General features: G+C 32.3%; 1 protein-coding gene across 2 annotated transcripts; it reads right to left on the bottom strand.

Moving 5' to 3' along the window:
• Window positions 1–458: 458 nt before the first annotated feature.
• Window positions 459–16375, bottom strand: LOC124357916 (ubiquitin carboxyl-terminal hydrolase 12-like). 2 transcript variants are annotated; one of them, XM_046810033.1, is made up of 5 exons: window positions 16294–16375; window positions 9946–10026; window positions 2111–2327; window positions 977–1057; window positions 459–643 (listed from the first exon to the last, which is right to left on the bottom strand). In XM_046810033.1, exons 1-5 carry the CDS (start codon window positions 16294–16296, stop codon window positions 474–476), a joined length of 552 nt encoding a protein of 183 aa, XP_046665989.1. In that variant the 5' UTR covers window positions 16297–16375; the 3' UTR covers window positions 459–473. The 2 variants fall into 2 exon arrangements, with proteins under 2 accessions (XP_046665989.1, XP_046665988.1); XM_046810032.1 differs by having other exon boundaries at window positions 16167–16345.
• Between the last annotated feature and the right edge of the window lie 4747 nt (window positions 16376–21122).

Consider the following 21122-nt stretch of genomic DNA (forward strand, 5'->3'; position numbering starts at 1 on the left):
TCAAACATTGTTGAGACATTTATCTTTCCTAACTCAAATAAATAATTTCGCAACACGACAACGCATGCAGCTGAAGAGGCAATGAGAAAGCTGAAGTTTGAACCAATTCCACACCCTCCATATTCCCTCGATCTAGCCCCTGCAATTTTTAATTTTCCCTCTACTCAAGAGAGATCTCAAGGGTACTCATTACACTTCAGACAATGTGGTGAAAGCACTATTGCGTCCTGGATTCGAGAAAAATCTGAGGAAATTTTCAATGGCGGAACAAAAAAAGCTTGTTAAACGTAGGGAGAAATGTGTCAATCTTAATGATGACTATGTTGAAAAATAAATGAATGATTGTGAAGCTTAACAATTGTACTTTACTTTACTTTTAAAGTGATCTTGCTACTTCTTTTCGTTAGCGTTCTACAAGCATGTGTGCACTACTTTTCAGCCTACCTTTGTATTAATGGATCACCCAATACCCTTCACATAGCATAATAGAATTTTATTTTTAAAAATACACTACTAACAGTTTCACAGTTGAGACAGCGCGTCTCACTCGTCAGAATTCCTTGGAAGATCTCGTGTACCCATGTCGGTTCCTGACTCCCCTCTCCTTCTCCCACCTTGTTCTTGTTGTTCTGGGGTCGTTCCGCTGTCAACAACAAATACCACTATGTATCATAAGTTAGTATTAATCCTAAAATATAAGCTCCAATACAGAAAAAGTTCTAAAAGTGTATCCCTGATTACACAAAAAGTTACCAGACAGCATAGGACATAGTTATTTACATTTCATAATCAGATTCTATTTCCAAACAGTAAACAAACCAATTATTTGTGCTCAACTGAAGTTACTACCACGAGATTACAATAAAGTTTGAAATTTATAAACATAACTTAGTTTAATACAAACCTTCTTTGAAATATACATGTATATGGCACAAACCACATATCCTAGAGTTTAAAAAATTAGTTGAATACGTACCCAGAATAATCTCATTAATGTGGTTGATGAGAAAGTTTAAAAACTCGTGAGCGTCCTGCTGCATGTAGTTGTCAAACTCCTCTGCAACATTGCAACAAGAAATAACGATTACAGGAAATTCAGTCAATAGATTTTTGTATCCTACCACCTGCAGCTACTTTAGTTTGTATATTCTTACATGTATGTACAGTATGATTTAACCCTTCGCACACCATTAATAAATCCATTAACTTTCCTATAACGCCAAGACAAGTAAAAAAATTCTTTTTCTTTTAAGTTCAAAGATAATTTTTACTATAGCTAAATTATAAAAGGTAAAAGCAAAAAAATGTGAAACAGGGCATTTTACTTAAAATTAGCGTATTTACTAATAAAATAAAAAAAGAACTATTTATTTCAAATAAATTAAAATTTCATTGTAAAATGTAACTAAACTGAAGTTTTATAAACTACTAATTATTAGTATATTTTCTAATCACAACACTACCACACAATGAAAAATAATAATGAGATATGGAATAGATGTGCACTCGTGACAACAAAAAAAAAGATAAAAATTAAATATGATCTCTTTTTGGTCCTTTGGTATTATCCAGAGTCCACTCTGTCCCTATCTACTAATTGTCATTATTATAAGTAGGTTTAGATTTGGTTACCATAAATATGTTACTAGAAATACCAAAGACAAAGTAAACCTTTACAAGAGCTTTCTGCTAGATGTGCAGGGTGACACCAAAGCCTGCACTGAAGACCAGAGGCATTTCCGATCAGTATTTTCCCAACCTCAGATCACGTCCACAAATTCGGGAAAGGGCTGATTGGTAATGCCCGTGGCTTCGGTTGCATCTCGCACTTCTTGCGAAAAAGAAAAACATTCTTCGAGATAGTACCTAAATTCAAGCCAGATATAAGCTCTGAAATGTCAACTTTAACCTTTTCTATATTTAGTACACCTAATGACAAATAGTAGATAGGAACAGAGTCATTCCTCTGGAAAATACCAAAGTACCCTCTTTTTCCCAAGGATGTTTGATAAAGGTAAGAAAACTTATAGTCCTCCGAAATATGCACTGTCTATGTGGTTGGAAATGAGTTATGGCACGGTCACAAACGGACTAAATTAGATAGACCCACCTTTTTCTTTCCGTAACCGGGCAATGAATTTCTTGGGAGCAATAGATCCAACTTTTTTCTTCTGCGTGGCGATGCTGTGGAAGAGGTCTGCAAGACATGACAGTAGAGTTTCCTTGGTACGCTTGTTCCGTGCCTTGTACTCCAGCACCTTGTCCCGAAATGGCTTGCAGAAGTACAAAGCTTGCAGAACTGAGTTGCTGTAGCAGGTGTTGCCAAACTGGACACAAAATTGTTGTCAAGAGAAAACAATCCAAATTCTTGCATTAAGATTAATTACATTAATAACTATAGCATCTACATGTTGACATAACTATTAATTAAACATATTCTATAGACCGACATAACTATAGGTAATATACCCTAACTATAAGCTCTACATCCTACATATGCTCTTGTATGTTCTTCCCGAATGTGCAAAGAATTGTTCCGAAAGAATGCCCCTTTTAATTGCTAGGTAGGAGTACACCAGATCACTTCTTCCAGACAGACAGCATAGAAACTTTGTTAGTCTACTGATTAATAGACTTCAATGACTCTCAGCCAAATCCTACATCATACTTATCATACTTGTCAATGACGACTAAGTTTCATGTAAAATTTTAACTCCACATATTAAAAACTAATCAAACACAGAACCTCATTACATGAGTTACCACATCACATGTTGACCCTCGGTATGTTATGATTATCTAACAGTCCCGGTGCTGGGCTATGCTAGTATATATGGACATTGACAAGCTATTAATTAAACATCATTGACACTGTCTCATTTGTCAAGTTGGGCTATACATTGACTGTAGATAAAATCAGTGATCAGCATTGACCTTCAAAGACAATACTACAGGGTCTATATGTTTGTGTGTATTTTTTAAAACAAACTTTCTTGTTCAGTGTCTATCTGTTTGTGTGTTGTTTTTAAAACTTTTTCATATTTTATCTGTAAACAAATTTTAAATATTTTCAAAGCATTCTATTTGTGTATTTGTTTATTACTTTAATTTTCATATAAATATACATAGGCAACAATTGAAAATTATATAGAGTAAAATATAAAATATATTTCATAACATGAACTGTATTGTCAAAAAGTGTAATGTTCCTAAGGGATGGAAAAGAGAGGAAGTAATGAGGAAAACAGGAGTAAACAAAGGAAAAATTGATGTAAATATTATTTCCCCTAAAGGGAAGATATTTAGATCACAAAAAGAATTGTCGCAGTACATTCTTGATAAAAAGCTGTCTGTAAAAATTGAAGACTTTAATTTTTCACAAAAATGTTTGAATTCACAAAATGAAAATGTAGTTAGTTTTGCCAGCACCCCAATTTTTTCTGGTGAATTAGCCTCTGAGGTAGATGAGGGAAAAAATCAACTTCATTTAAATAACACTCCTGTTAGCATGAAACAAAATGATCTACCCAACACCAACTTACAACATACACATATCTCAACTCAGACAGAGAAGAATTTTAGTATTTCACTTCCCATTTTAAGCAACGATTGGATTCTGGATGATAGCATTGATATGTATTTTGAAATATTATATTTGAAAAAACTAGTCAACAATGATGTTTGCCTAGTGAAACCGGCTGTCTGTCAAGCTATCAAATACTGTAAATATGAAGATTTAGATTTTATCACTAAACCTCTCAGTCTGGATGAAAAGGCTTACATAGTTCTGCCTGTCAGTGATGCTGCACCAGTTATGCAAGTTGCAGGCTCTCATTGGAGTTTATTATTGTATGTTAAATCTAACAAAACATTTTACTACCTGGATTCTGTTAATCAGTATAATATCGACTCTGCAAAACTGCTCTTTGACAGGATATCAAAGTATCTGAGCCCCTCTGAAAGTACAAAGTTCAAAATTCTTGACTGCCCACAGCAAAAAAATAACATTGATTGTGGTGTGTACTTATTGCTGATGGTTGATTGGTTCATAAAAGGACTACATAGCGGAGCGAGTTTAGTTGAAAACTACTTTGATCAATTAGAAATTAAGGAAAAGGATGTCATCCTTAAAAGGGCTCTGCTTGCATATTTAATGCATAACCACCAGTACACTAAACTGTCACGAGCCACTATCAATGCTCTAATATTGCACCCTGTTGAAAACAACTGTTCAGAGTTGCCAATCAATACACAGAAAACCTCTACTTCTGATCCAAAAAATACAGGAAATATGTGGATAAGTCCGAAGATAAAAATTAACAAAAAAATAAAAAAAAATCATAGCCAAAGAGTTTTTGAGTCTATAATTTCTACTTCAAACATGTATGAAGCTTTAGACTGCCCACCAGATTCCAAATTAATAAGGAGGGAAATTCCATTACCGTCCTTAAAATCTTCAGTACATGTTAAAAACCCACATCCAGACATAAAAATTATCAACACAGATAAAATAAAGAAATGTTACAAAACCGCCATAGAAAAAAAAGAAAGATTTGTAGTGGACTGTCCACAAGTAAACGTTACTCTGTGCAGCGACAGCCAAGGTAGTTACTTAAGTAGCAAAATAGAAAAACTAAGCAATGGGAAAATTCACGCTTTTGGCTATGTAAGAGCAAACACTACTCTAGCACAGGTTATTGAGTCCAGTGCCTTAGAAAGTAAAAATCCTCTAATAATTCTTGGTGGAACCAATGACAGCCTGAATGGAAGTTTTGATTATATTTACAAAGACCTTGATAAACAACTACAAATAATTAGTAAGTTTAGGCCTGTTTTTATCAGTACTGTACCTATAAGACATGATAAAATATGGAACGATCCCATAAATAAATTGCTAAGATTAGCAAATAACTATATAATTGAACTTACAGCTAGAATGAAAAATGTCTATGTACTGAACCTAAACTGTCTTAGAAGACTTCACTATACTAAACATGGCCTCCATTTGAATAAAAGTGGGAAATATAAACTGGCTGCTTTAATAATAAAGGCTATTAGAATGTGGCAATCAGAGGATAGATCACCAGAGAGTTTGGTTCGAGAGTTTGGCTTACCAGAAAAACCACATGAAGAACTAAAACAGATCAACATCATTGAGGCAGACATGAACAGACTAATAAAGGATAACTGTACAGACAAAAGTGTTGCCTTTGCGCATTGTGTTTCGGGAGACTTCAGAAATGACAGAAATATGAGCGCTGGTGTAGCTAAAGTTTTCAAGAGGCACTTCGGTAAACCAGATATTAGTAAGGATTATTTCAGTGATCATTTGGCTTGCCAGGTAACTGAAACCGGAGTGGCTGTATATAGTCTAATCACTAAAGATAATTATTTTCAAAAACCTAATGGTGAAATATATGATTATGCATTTCAACAACTCAAAGAGGACTTCAAGAAAAGAAATTTCAGTCAGCTGATTTGTTCGCCCATGGGATGTGTGCGAGATGGTATCAATCCAGAACATTTTTGTGCTCAAATAGTTGATTTTCAGCGTGTCACGGGAACCTCTGTAACTATTGTAACGTATGACGAAAAGGCCAGAAGAGTGTTAAGGAATGGTCTAACACATGCCGAGTTTGTTCAACATCTACGACATACCATCTCTGCGCTGCTGCAGAATCAAGAAAATCCTGATGTGTCAAACCCAAATATAATATTAGAGACATCTACATCATTTGTCGATGGTGACTCCTGTGAAGTGTTGAACACAACAAAGTCTACGGACACCAAGCGCCTCAACAATGAATCGGTGGCCACTAACTTTTCAGGATGGTCTACTCCTCACAGTGCAATTAAGAAGAAAAATCTTTTCAGTGATTTTCTTTCTACTGGGGAGCATTCAGTATCTTGTTCAAGTGACACTTTAAATAGTTTTAATGTAACCTATAATAATAGAGTAAATTTTGAATTAGATCAGACAAAAAACTTGCAAGTATTACAGGCAGAGACAAATGTATAACAGACTTTAAGATTTTCCATCAGAATGCAAGGAGCTTACAACCAAAATTGAACCATTTTGAAATTTTAATTGACCAGCTAAATCCTGATATTTTACTGGTAACTGAACATTGGACGAGCGATAACATTCTTGAATGCATCAAATTTAATAATGGGATGTATACATTGGCTAATTCTTTCTCTAGAACCTCAATTAAAGGTGGTGGAGCTGCAATTTTCACAAAACGTTCTGTTTCATTTGAAAAACTTGATATAACTTCATGTGAAGGATTACTGGAAGCTACAGGAATTAAAACTAAAATAAACAATGAGAATTACATAATTATTTGTATCTACAGGCCGCCCAATTCTGATATTGATAGTTTTATATGTAAATTAACCAAAATAGTTGACTCACTTGATTCTAGTTCTAACTGTATTCTGATGGGAGATTTTAATATTGATATTTTAGTGCACTCTAACAATAAATTTAAACTAATGACTTTTCTTAATGAATTCAATTTTAGATATCTGATAAACCAACCAACCAGAGTAACTCAGAATACACAGTCAGTTTTGGATAATATAGTAATCAATAAAAAGTTGGGCTTAAAAAAAGTAACTTCAAAAGTCATAATTACAGGATTATCAGATCACTTTGGTATCACACTTAATATTCCTATTAACGATGCAACAGAATATTTCTTAAAGCGAATACCAACAAAAGCAAGGTCTTTCAATGCAGAAAATGTACGCATACTAAATTATTTTCTTCAAAAAGAAAACTGGGATATATTGACATCAAGTTGTGATGTCAATAAGCAATATTCTAATTTTGTTGAAATATTAAATTATAATATTGATATTTGTTGCCCAATAAAAAATAAAAATATTAAGAAACAGATTAAAGATAAAACTCCATGGATAACTAAAGAAATTACGGAGACAAAAAATGTTTTAATTTTCCTTGAATCACTCTGGGTTCAAAATCGTAATAAATTTGGAATTAAGAATCTTTTAAAAATGCAAAAGCAAAAATATGAAAGTCTGCTAAGAAAAACAAAACAAGAATATATGACAAATAAAATTTTGAATTCAAAAAACATAAATGCTGATACATGGAAAATCATAAACAGAGATTTAGGAAGAAATACAAAAAATAGACCTAACATCTCACTAAGAAGCAATGCTAATTTGATAACTGATCCTAATGTTATTGCCAATCAGTTTAATGAATATTTTAAGGGCATCCCTGAACAATTGGCCATTAATTTTAATAATCTGAATTACTCTTTTAAGGGTAAAAGAATTGAAAGCAGCATGTTTCTTCACCCAACCTCTGAAAAAGAGATTATTAAAATAATAAAGAACTTGAAGAATAGTTTTGCAGTTGGTTGGGACTGCATAAGTACTGATTTATTAAAGAATATTTCAGATGTTATAGCAGGACCTTTATCATCTGTAATTAATACAAGTTTTGAAACAGGAATTTTCCCAGACAGTTTAAAAATTTCTAAAATTGTGCCTATTTTTAAAAACAAGGGAAACTGCTCAGAAATTATTAACTATAGACCAGTTGCACTTCTGCCTGTTATTTCTAAAGTTTTTGAGAAAGCTATTTGTAATAGGTTAATTGATTTTTTAGAAGCTAAGAGCATACTTTTTGTAAATCAGCATGGATTCATGAGGGGGAAATCCACTTTGTCAGCCATAATCAAATTTCTTAATGAAATAATGGAAGGAATGATAAATGGTGATTTTATTTGTGGTGTGTTTCTGGATTTGCAAAAAGCTTTTGACTGTGTAAATATAAATATTTTGCTTGATAAATTAGAAAACTACGGAATAAGAGGGACACCTCATGATTTACTGAAATCTTACTTGGTCTGTCGGAAACAGTTTGTCACCATAAAAAATGATCAGGGTGAAGTCACATCTAAAAGATCAGACATTAAGTGGGGTGTGCCTCAGGGTTCCGTTCTTGGTCCATTGCTATTTTTAATATATATTAATGACATTGGAAATGTAAGTAATCCTAACCAGACAATTTTATATGCAGATGACACATCTATACTATATAAACACAAAAATTTGGAGGATTTAGAAATCATAGCAAATATACAAATTAATAATATAGTGCAATACTTTAATGAAAACTTTTTAACAGTAAATGCAAATAAATCAACAGCTCTCAATTTTACTTCAAATAAAAAATCTTCCTTTGAAATTCAAATAGCAGTTGACAATTTAGTAATACCAAAGTTTGATTCTACAAAATTTCTCGGATTGATTATCGACAAAAATTTAAATTGGAATGACCATATAACTACTCTTTGTTTAAAGTTATCTAAAGCAATATTTATGATGAGAAAACTGTCTGAATTTTGCAACGAAAAAGCTCTTAAAATGGTATATTATGCATTTTTTTACTCTCAGTTAGTTTATGGTATTGAAATATGGGGAAATACATTTAAGAAGAACATTAATAAAATTTTATTAATACAAAAAAAAGCAGTACGTTATATTTCTGGTATTGGCTATAAGGATTCATGTAAACAAAAATTTCAAGAACTTCATATTATGACAGTCCCTTGTTTAATTGTGTATAAACTTTTGCTTTATATGGCTACGTCAAACAAGCTAACATATAAAAACATTCACCAATATAACACAAGGGGTGCAAACAATATTGTAACCAAAAAACTGATTTCCAAACAATATTCATTAGCAACATTATCTCTTGGACCAAAATTATGGAACACACTGCCAAATGGGTTAAGATCACTGCCATTTAGTACTTTCAAAAGACAAATTGGATTTTTCCTTTTGGAACACCCACTTTATGAAGTGGATGAGTTTTTTGGGATTAGTTATAAATTAGATAATTGTTGTTGATTTTGGGAAATTCTTTTATCTGTATTGTAATTAGTTTTAAATAATTAATTGATTTGTTTTAATTGATATATTTATTTAATATATCACTTCTTTTAAAGATCTGGACGAACTGGAGGATTACATTGCTTTTAAAACTGAAATGTACAATATTGTGTTTTTCAATGTGACAATGTATGTAATCTTTACCGGTAATAAATGAGTATCATTGAGTATCATTGAGTATCATTGAGTTATAAGCTGACTAACTGGAACATACTAGTTCCTCTTAGTCATCCTACAATAGTTATTTCACACACTAAAGATTAAAATTTAACGTGACTGAAGCTTACTCAAATTGTTTAAAAATTCCTTAAATATTCTCGTTGTTCATTAGGGGTAACCATCACGGTTACGCATAAGACCAATGTGAAAATGTTCACTAATGCTCAGCCAAACTCCATGGAGTGACTCTCACCAATATCAAACTCAGTGTTGTCTATATGGAGTGAAGATCCATGCAAAATTTCAAGTCGATGGATTAGTTTGTTATGTGGTGTGAACATACGGAAATACATAAAATAATAATATTTAACATTTTACCAACCCCTCGGGTCATATGATTCATTAATGTTCAGCCAATAAATGTATAATTTGTTGTTGTCAATAATATCAACATATTATGTTGGGATATAACAATCTCAATCTTGTTTATATCTACATCATGCATTGAAGAGGAGAAAAATGGAAAAATCTATAATCAGAACATGGTAACTCTCGCGATGATTGCTCTTGCCATCCAGCTAGGACGCTGCCTTAGCGATATTGTGCAGATCATTTCAATAAACTGACATGAAAAATCTTTACTTTGTTATAGGCAATATGTCACCAAATCACATACACTATCGAGCAATGTTACTTCATATTTTCAGATGTTTATTAACAATTTCCAAGTATGAGCTGACTGAAAATATTTCTTTTTTTATAGCTGCATCCATTGATTCACCTTACATCATAATGACCTATAAACACATTCAAGAGTTACATTCTACGGTCAATTCTTTTGTAAATACTCACATTTACAAGTCCAAAATAGTGTTCATTGGGTGGAAACTGGTCCGCACCAATGTCTCTCTCCAGCTGGGAAATATTGGCACCCTACAACACACTTGGGTTACACTCAGTAGTGCCAACTGTGATTAAATACAAATGAAAATATTCACACTGCGACTCATAATTTACAGGAGTTCAAGATTATTAATTATGGGCCATTCCACGCCAAATCATCCAGCCAAAAGTAGAATTGACACCCTAGGTTCTCTGATTTCAATAAAAGTTTACATAGATAATATATACATATAAATAAGAAGAAATCCAAAATTGTAGCTTATTCTAACAAAGGGTTTCAGAGATACGGCCATTTGAAGTTTTATGCTAATTCAGTTTCCAAGGCCCATTTTGCCGCCAAGTGAGTGTACACGTATTCTCGTCTTTCCATGTAGAATGGACAATTATGAAGCTAGAGGCTTCAAATTTTACTCATATGTTCAAAACTTAATGCAGAATCATATAATACTATTAAAATGGGATTTATTATCTTCTATCACCATAAAAATAATTCATAAACACAAATAATTTGATTTTTCTGAAATCGGAACATTAAGTTACAAAAAGTGTTGTAGCAAAAATCTCTCTCCACCTACCCCTATAAAAGTATATATCACTGGAAAGAGGATAAAATTATCTTTCAAATGGTATAATAATATGAGTGGGGTTTTGAGTATTAACATTTTTATCATATATCAAAGTCAAAAAAGACACTAAAATGTGATTGTATACAAAATATTTATGTGACGAAGAAAAAATAAATTGTAAGGTGTAAAAATGTATTATATTTGTTTGAAAATATCTGAAAATATATGAAGGTGAAATAAAATATTGTGTTCTAAGTTTTTAAGTGTGTATAAATAAAAAAGAAAATTAAGTTTCTTTAAAAGATTTAGTAAGTCAATGAATTAAAGTATTATTTTACACAAATAATTATTGGCCTAACTAAATTGGCCTACAATACTTTTACCTAAAACATGGCTAATTATAACTTTACAAGCATTAAAATAATATTTTATACAACATTTAAAAGTTTAACATTCTGAATAAAAAAAAACAACACTTTATTAACTATTAAAGGTCAAACATCAATATTACATTATATGCTAATTACTAATATTTTATAAACACAAACCACAATGGGTGACATCTAGACCAGTTCAAACCAGTGTTTGAAATTACTCTTGTGGAGACATGAAACATTCATTCAAGTCTCAACATGAAAGAAACTTACTCTTGTGGAGACATGAAACACACAAGTCTCAACATGACTCAGTAAGTCACACTGCAAGCTATTGTCAGTATGTGAGGATCTGTGGTTCAGTTAACATTGGTGCTGTGTACTACATATTTTTGTGAATTGTCTATTTTAAATGAATGAATTAATTTATTTATTATAAATATGTAATTAATTGTGAAGTGTTTATTTTTATCATGGAAGAAATTGCTGGACCAAATCAAGTGAGACCAAATTTAATTTGTACAGTAGGTAAACTTCAGACTCTTCTTGTGAAAACTTTACTCTGACAAAAGATAAAAGTGTACATTTAATTTTTCAAAAGCTTTCAAGTGAAGAAGTAGAAACATTGAGTTGGCGGACAAATAATCAGTATCGTGAAAATGACACAATTTGTTCTCATCATTTTTGTTATTTTTTTAAATATTTTGAAAAAAGCCAAAAATCATGTTGTGACCCTTTTCAAAAACATGCTGTACCTTTGACAAAGAAAAAAGATTTAAGAGTAATTACCTTAGAAAAGGCGAAAGATGTTAGAGAACATAAAGACATAATTTTAGTCCCAGGAAAGCTTTTGTGCAGTAATTGTAGAAAGTTATTGAATGTAGAAAACAAAGGTTTAAATAATGATGAAACTGCATTTCATGAGAGTGATGAAGATATTGGCAAAGATCTTACGACTGCCAAAAGAGTAGTGGAAAAAGAAGTTCTAAATGAGTCTCTGTTAGGTTTAGATGTGACACCTCTGAAACTCCAGTCCTTATCTACTCATTAAAAAAAAAAAATATGCCAGGAAAAAGTTAAAGCAGGCAAAATTACAAGTCAAGAAGAAACTATCTTTTGTCCTACAAGTAAATGATGATTCTTTAAATGAGTCTTCGAGTGATGGTGAAGAAAAATTTCATGATGAGGAAAAGAAAAAATCTGAAGATCTTGATTATTTAATGGATGCTATTAAGCAAAAGCTGAGGACCAATATAACCAGAAGGGAAAAAATACAATTACTAACAATTGCTCCTAAGTCATGGTCCCGCAGAAAAGTAGCTGAAAAACTGAATGTTTCAGAATACTTAGTACGAAAAGCTAGGGCTGTTTGTAATGAAAAGGGCATTTTGGCGATGCCAGAAACAAAAGAAGGTAGAAAACTACCTGAAGAGACAATTGAAGCAGTAAAACAGTTCTATGAAGATGATGAATTTTCTTATATGTTTCCAGGAGCGAAAGACAGAGTTAGTGTACAAAAAAATACCTACATGCAAAAAAGACTACTTTTATGTAATTTAGAAGAACTGTTTATTGCATTCAAAAAAAAACATCCAAATTTAAAAATAGGATTTTCAAAATTTTGCTCTCTGAGGCCAAAATGGTGTGTACTGGCTGGTTTTCCAGGCACGCATTGCGTTTGTGTATGCCTATACCATCAAAATGTCGAGCTTTTGGCTAATGCCATAAATCAGCATGATAAAGAAGCCATACATATTATGATGGAAAAATTAGTCTGCAACAGACAGTCCAGAAATTGTATGCTGAAACGTTGTGATGAATGTCCAAAAACAAACGAGCCATTAAGACAATACTTGGAGGATATTTTAGAAGATTTTGATGATGAGGAAGAAATCAAATTCTCACAGTGGATAAGTGATGGTCACATGAAGCTGCAGACAATGCTTCTTCCACGCCAAGAGTTTATTGGCTTTGTAATTGATAAAATTGAATCACTCATTCCACATTCTTTCATAACTAAATCACAAAACACCTATATGAGGGAAAGGAAGGAGAATTTACAATATGATGTAGCCTTAGTCCTAATGGACTTCGCTGAAAATTACAATTTTGTCCTACAAAATGAAGTGCAATCCTATCATTGGAGTCATTTAAGTTGTTCAATTCATCCTGTGGTTGTTTACTCAAGAAGCGAGGGTGAAACAACAAAAGAATCCTCTTTGTGTTTTATTTCCGATGATTTGAAACATGATGTACCATTCGTCTATTCCGTTCAAGAAAAAACCGTTGAGTACATTAAGTCCAACTTTCCTAACGTAACCAAAATTGAATACCTAACAGATGGTTGCAGTGCCCAATATAAAAATTACAAGTCAATGGTAAATTTGTGTTACCATAAAGAAGATTTTGGGCTAGAAGCAAGTTGGTCATTCCATGCAACAAGTCACGGAAAAACGGTTTGTGATGGGATCGGAGGAACAGTTAAGAGGACTGTAACAAAGAAAAACTTACAAAGTGCCAGAGATTCAGACCAAATCATAAATGCTGAAGAAATGTACTCATTTTGTGCAAATCAGTTCTCGAAAATTAGTTTTTTCTTTTTGAAAGAGAACGATATTGAAAACAAAAGAAAGTCTCTTGAAACCCGTTTTGAATGTTGTGAAACTATTAAGGGAACAAGAAGTTTTCACTTCTTTCAGCCAGCAACTAGTGAAGTAATTACAGCGAAGCGACTAAGCTCAGACACTGATGTCTGTTTAAAACAAAACATATTCAAGAACACTTTGCCAACTCTAGAGCCTAATATTCATTCTTTTGTAGCATGTGTCTATGAAAATAATTGGTGGATAGGAATGATCCAGTGTTTCAATGAAGTTGAAGGAGATTATGATGTAAAATTTATGCACCCTCATGGACCTAGTGAAACTTTTTTTTGGCCCCAAAAAGAAGATCAGTGCCCTGTTCCAGCAGCTCATCTGTTATGCATTGTTAATTCACCTGAAACAACCTCTCTTGGCCGTTCGTACAAAATTGATTCTGTATCTCGGAAAGAAATAGACAAAGCGTGGAATATTTTCAGTTTGTAATTAGAGTGCAATGTGTGTGTGTGAGAAAGAAAAATGTAGTTTTGATGGACAAACATAATCAATTCAGTATAAATGATTTTTATTTTTTTTTAACATGAAAATGTACATACCTGTTGAAATATTATCAAGTAAGTACTGAATATAAGTTGTGTACTCATTATAAGTGACTTAATTGTTTTAAAACTTAACTGTGACTTATTCTGCAACAACATTTGATTTAACATATTTAATTTTATGTAAAATGGCCTCTTTCAAAACAATTTTTCATAGGTATTTTTAATATTTGGCTATATTTTGTGTTTTAATAGAGTAAAATTTTATTTTTTACTTTGACGTGTAATAAAAATGGTAATACACAAAACCCCACTCATATTATTATACCATTTGAAAGATAATTTTATCCTCTTTCCCGTGATATATACTTTTATAGGGGTAGGTGGAGAGAGATTTTTGCTACAACACTTTTTGTAACTTGATGTTCCGATTTCAGAAAAATCAAATTATTTGTGTTTCGGAATTATTTTTATGGTGATAGTAGATAACAAATCTCATTTTAATAGTATATTATGATTCTGCATTAAGTTTTGAACATATGAGTAAAATTTGAAGCCTGTAGCTTAAAAATTGTCCATTCCACATAGAAATACGAGAATACGTGTACGCTCACTTGGCGGCAAAATGAGTCTCGGGAACTGAATTAGCTAATAAATTTAAAAATTCATATGTCTGGAACCATTTGTCAGAACCAACTGAAATTTTGGATTTTATCCTATCTAAATGCCTACATTATGTGTACAAAATTTCATTAAAATCTGTGACGGGTGGGTGTCGACCCCTGGATGACTTGGTGTGGAATGGCCCTTATTACAAATAATATTGTAGAGAACAGAACTGAAATCATCTGCTTTGTTTTTGGAAACAAGCAAAGAAAACAAACTGAAAGAGATGTCACAAGAGTGCACTGCAATTGGAAGGTATAGTGTATATGCACTGGCAGTGTTAGTTGCTAGGCGTGGCGGCAAAATACAGTGTATTGTTTAGGCTTGTTCTGCTGGAATGCTTTAATACATTGAAAATATTGGCAAGGGACAATTGTGTTAATATTGCATGACTTCTAGGTCATGTAGATATAGAAGGGATTGAGAATGCTGACAAGCTGGAGCTTGACTGCCATGTTTTGCCCCGGAGCCATTTCTTGGTTTATTAAAGCCTGGCAAAATACACCAAGTTTCATATATAAAATATAATCGTAAAGACCCAATTTATCAACCAAAGTCACACAAGTAACTTCTGTTCCCAAGGATATAATCTCCATTAGCCTACTTTTCAGAAATAATAAAATTATTTATGCGTAGTTTTTACAAAATAAAACAAATTAATTAACTATTAAGACTTCGTGAATAGGCTAATAAAGATTATTAAAAATTTATAGACAAGAAAAATCACAGAAAATGTATATACATGTATCAGTAACCAACTAGGCTATGATATCTGTGTGAGTAACCGTACTTGTTCTTTGATATTACAATTTTAAAAAGACACTGAGAGGTTTACGAAAATTTGCTATCACTAAGTATAAATGTTGTGAAGGTGTTAACTACATGTATAATACTAGTTATTATACACTAGTTTAAAATGTTGAACAAGATATGTTTTAGCATATCCTAAATGTTTATATAACTCAATACCACTTAGTATAGAGTTGCTGTGAAGGTATTGAAGAATAGGCTACAAATGATAGGCTAAAGAAAATGTTCAGTTAGCAGATAAATATTTGAGGCTGTGTTTCAAATGTATATTTAGTTTATAAGAAATACAAACAAATCTTTTACTTTTTGTTTGTTAAACGTATTTGAGAGTTAGTTTCTTTTATATAAATTAATTTAAGTTCCAGTCAGAAATGTCATGTCTCAGATCTTTCAAGGCATTCAGGTTTTAAAATCTAGTAATATAAATATTAGCAACAAATATCCAACAACATCCTGGTTTAAATAAGTTGAAAAAATAATGTTCCATGTAATCTTTTGAAATTATTTGAATGATACCCTACATTATAAACATTAAAATCTCATTTAGGTTATGTGCAACTGAGCGGTTCCTGGACTGAAATACCTAATTATTTAGAAGAAGAAAGAATGCCTTACCATTATGCATAAATCTCAGTAACGTATTTGAGGAGCCATTTTACTTAATAATGGCATTCTATGAATATATTTGTAATTTTTTATGTACAATGATTAGTATACATCACTCAGACAACATAATTCTCACCATTTTATTTACAAAAATTCCCAAACGGCAGCATTTTAGGTGCACTTATCACCTGACTTGAAAATACTCTCATCGATTTGATTGGCTCTTTTCTGCATAGAGGATGTAAACTATTTTATAATAAACCAAACACGTTATTTCCATATAGGCATATAACTAATGAGAAATGTTCAACTAACATGTTTATTATTATTGAGCGTGACATCATGTATCGTGGTTGACAAAATCTAAAACAAATTATTTTTTTACAATATGTGTTTTTTCCTATTCAAACGTTGAAAATGTAAGTTTCCCAAATAGTTTTTGTTGAAGAGCTGAGCCAATAATTTGCATCATACGCCTATAAGCACACAAACTCGTTTTTATTGACAGCGAAGATAGACTAGATCGAGGAATTATTTTCCCAAAGATAAGAATCGACGTCCCGTCAGCCGGGCTAGTTTTGGTGGAAATCAAAATGGTAAAAAAGGGATAAATAGTAAACGACCACAGATCATATTTTTCAGGGGCAGTCTATTGGGCAAACTCGTACAAGAAATTAAATAAATTGGCAACTAAAAAGTTACTTTAAAGAAGTAAAAAAGCTAAACATACACATATAAAATTTTAAAATAATAAAATGACTATTCCATATGTTAACGTCTATTTGATAGTTTAGCATCGCAGTCAGTGTATTCGTACTCTTAGCTGTCTTAGCGCACGTCTAGCAGAAACTCATGTAGTTTGGAATATACCTGCTAAGTACGCATTTGTTATTAATATACACAAAATATTAGAATATAAAACAAAAAAGCGCCCTACATCGGCAGGAACCTGCACGTAAGCCTGATTTGCATAAACAGCATGTAATCCGAGAAAATGTTTGGATTGTGGTTAAAATTAATACTAGAAAAAAAAAAGAGTAATAAGATGACTAACTCAAAGAATCAATGCTAATAATAGATCATGGATTACTTAATATCAATATTGTTAGACAATAAGAGGAAGTAATGGATCAACTAAATGTTGAATTTTAAATACGCGCAGTGCTATTCCGATGTTATCTGAGCTGTTGGGCATATTATGCCTATCCACGATGATGGACCAGACCCGGCCTCACATCTCATAATGTATGGATGTGTGCAACGCTTAGTCTATCTAATTCTGTGGTCGCTGGCAAGAACGGCTCCGCGGCTCTCTTGAACTGCTTGCGGCCATTCCCGTACTGAAAGAGCAATACTATACGGATAGAAAACCGTCGATTCTACTCAGCCGAAATTGATGTGGCTATACGAGCAGCTTTTTTCGGCACTAAATGACAAACTATACAAGCGTTTATTGGACAGACGGAATGCTCATCCATTATGTGGAGAGAAACCGTTTGTGTTGGTTGGTCCATTGTAGTTGGTGACATCTGCACGATGTGATAAAGTTTTCATCTGAACACTTCAGCACAACAATTTTGTCTGTTATTTTTATCACTATACTAGCATATAACTACAACTACGGCTCCACCCGTATTTTTATGCTACATTCCGTGTATTTGATTGAATAGCTCCCACGACTTCAGTAACACTTTAACTATTTTAGACCACCGTGGACGAACTCCAAAGTTCAAGTTCATAGTTTTATTAGTAAATGCACATATGATTTAATACGATAGGGTCCTATATTTTGTTATCGGAATTATTCATATATCATGAATCAAGTGCCTATTTTCAGTGTTCATGGTTAATAGGATCAGAGGTTGACCGAAACAGGGAGTAATTCTGATTTCAGATTTTGCACCTTTAACCTTTGTGTATAACCCTGGGGTCCCGTGGACCAACGGGCTTTTTTTAGTTTGTATCTCTTTAAATAGAATGTAGGGATATTTCACTCCTATGTAAATACAGTTGGTATTGATATATACATTGTTATCGAAAATTAAAGACTATGATGGAGTCGTATGATATTTTTGAAATAAAAAATTCAGTGTTCAATGTTAACATAAACAACAGTAATAATAATAAGAGAATGGATATTATAAACATAAAATTTGTCATCAGCTGTTATGAAGAATATTTATAAGTTTCGATAAAGAAATAAAATGATAAAGGAGGCATACATGTATCTTTTATTTAGACCATCTGGTTGTCTAGATTTGAAAATTAGCTTATGTACGATTATAACATTATTGAAATTTACTAAACTTAAATTAAGTTATAAATGAAAAATTCCTTTTTGGCTGAGGTACTTTCTAAATGATTTTAGTTATGTAGATTTGCATGTGCAGATAATGAATCTTAGAACTTCGGTGAACGATCAAATCAATGACATTACTTTTACTCTTAAAAAGAGTGATTTATTTTCGACATAATCTTTGGGCCAGGTTTATAGGTACATTTCACAGTTATAATTACATTATTACAGTTACAATTTATGTACATTGTAGATACTCTGGACTGGAAACCCCATTATAGCTAAAAAGTATCTACTTCTGCGCTTGTATCCCACTTTGTGTAAAGGGAGAAAAAACTCCTAAATTCCCACTGTATCTTATTCTGCAATAGGCATACATTGGTGCTAACACCACTTCACTGTAAGTCAAACGGCTTTCGAAATAATGTGTGAATCCAAGTACAGATACACTCAATGATTTTTTCTATAGTTGATTTTGCTTTGTTTCCAGTCTTTAAATTTATAGTTAAAGTTAGACAGTACATTTGTCTTTTATACATGTATTACGGTACTGACCATATTATATTTGTTAAAATGTACTGTTAAAACTCAATTTCCTTATCTATATATTTTCTTACTCTGTGCTAAACAACGGTTGCACAAAAGTTATAAATAAGAAATGTCTCTATTACACTTACTGTAAGCTAAGGTGTCAGACTATAAATGTAAAAAAATTGAAAATATTGGTAAAATTAGTTATACATATGGTTGTGCTGTCATAAAATAATGTTTACACAGAACTGTTGATTACATTTTAGAGGATTTGTTAACTACCGTGCATGTCAAATAGGTCAACTAAAGGCTAGAAAAGAAATCTAGTTGGCCAAGAAATTGACTTGAGAAAAGATATGCCAATATGTTGGGGAAAAACGATTAAGGACGTTTAGTTAAAAAATAGTGAAGAAAGCAAGAAGATAACAATAGTATTACTCATAATGACGCTGTTATAAATAACAGCGAGGAATTGTGTGAGGGTTTCATGAAACACATAATTCCAGATTATGTACCCCATGTTAATGAGATGCAATGCATCAAAATGAAATTATATAGATCCACAAATGACCCTTCAGAAAGAAAGTTTACTTAAAAGAGTTACAACTAACTATTAAGAGTCAAAAAACGAACACGTCACCAGGCCTAGATGGAATTTCTTATAAAATGATTAAGTGTGTGCCAATAAATGCTCTTAACATGCTCCTAGAAATTTTCAATGATGTCTGGAATGGATATACTGACATTCCTACAACTTGGAAACACATCAGGATCATTGCCCTACTTAAACCTTCTAAAGATAAAAATCTGGAGGAATCATCCAGACCAATTTCATTGATTTCTTCCTTTGCTAAGATTTTTAACTCAATGATAAAAAACAGATTAGAATGGCTTATAGAAAACTTGATCTAATTCCTAGCACTCAATATGGATTTAGAAAAATGAAAGGTTGCAGTGATTATCTTATTACCTTCATAAAAGACGCTTTAATAGCCCTGTCGTACAAAGAAACTACTTTTGCTACAGTATTGGACATTTCATGTGCCTATGATAATGTTTTTATACCAGCACTATTAAAAGAGTGTCTAATTTAATAATTCCACCTAAATTCTTGGTTTATTGCCATGACTGGCTTATCAACAGGCACTTAAGCTTCATTGATTCTAGGTTTACCTGCAATAGAGTTAGTAACAGTGGTTTACCTCAAGGATGTGTTCTTAGTCCTTTGTTATTCTCTTTATACATATCAGATATAAATTCGTTTGTACAGACACATGTTAAATCTTTATAGTATGGTGATGATATTCTGCTATATTGTGCAAATAAACATTATGATGTAGTACACACGCAAATGCAGCAAGCCATGCGCAATCTAGTTACATATTCTGAACTGTTGCACAGGAATTCAATGCCCGGAAAAGTGGTATAATTATATTATCCAGAAAAAGAGTTGATGATCCTGACCTACACCGATTACCTGTAGTTGATACAATGAACATTCTGGGCATTTTATATATAACAAGCTTACTTCAAGACTCATATTAATACAATATTGCAACAATATCTAAAGGATTTAAATATATTGAAATCAATTACTTGCAGAACAAGTGGAGCGCATCTAGAATGTTTACTACAGATTTACAGAAGTCTTATCAGAAGTAGGTTAGATTACGGATGCTTTAGGACACATTGCCAAAGTTGAATTGAACAAACTAGACAATATTCAAAATCAAGCATTAAGAATTGCACTTGAGATATTCAGATCTACCCCCATTAAAGCTTTGCATGCAGAAGCAGCAATAATGCCTTTAAAGGCATTAAGGCCTTAGGACTTAAATCTAAGAAGAAATATGTGTACTGAAAGATTAATCTATAAGATTATTACTCAATGTAAACATCTTGCTTACTTCGGTTTGATGTACTTAAACTGGACAAATATGGATATGCAGTGTTGGGAAAGAAAAGATACATTTATTTTTACAATCATTTAAAGACATTTCTCAGATGAACCCTAATTTCTCTATTAACGAAGAACCTAAAAATCAATGGGATTTTAAAGAACCTATTTTATGGTTGGCAGTAATGGCAGATAACGATGAGTAGACAATTAATAACCATCTTCAAATCGAAAAAGTTAT

This window comes from Homalodisca vitripennis, chromosome 3, assembly GCF_021130785.1.
Source record: "Homalodisca vitripennis isolate AUS2020 chromosome 3, UT_GWSS_2.1, whole genome shotgun sequence".
Lineage (NCBI taxonomy): Eukaryota > Metazoa > Arthropoda > Insecta > Hemiptera > Cicadellidae > Homalodisca > Homalodisca vitripennis.

Bases quoted from the DNA above. Each gene is read 5' to 3' on its own strand.
- LOC124357916 (XM_046810033.1), bottom strand. The intron at 2,328-9,945 runs GTGAGTATTTAC...TTTTGTGTCCAG, and splicing joins ACTATTTTGGACTTGTAAAT to TTTGGCAACACCTGCTACAG. The intron at 1,058-2,110 runs GTGGGTCTATCT...GCAATGTTGCAG, and splicing joins CCGGTTACGGAAAGAAAAAG to AGGAGTTTGACAACTACATG.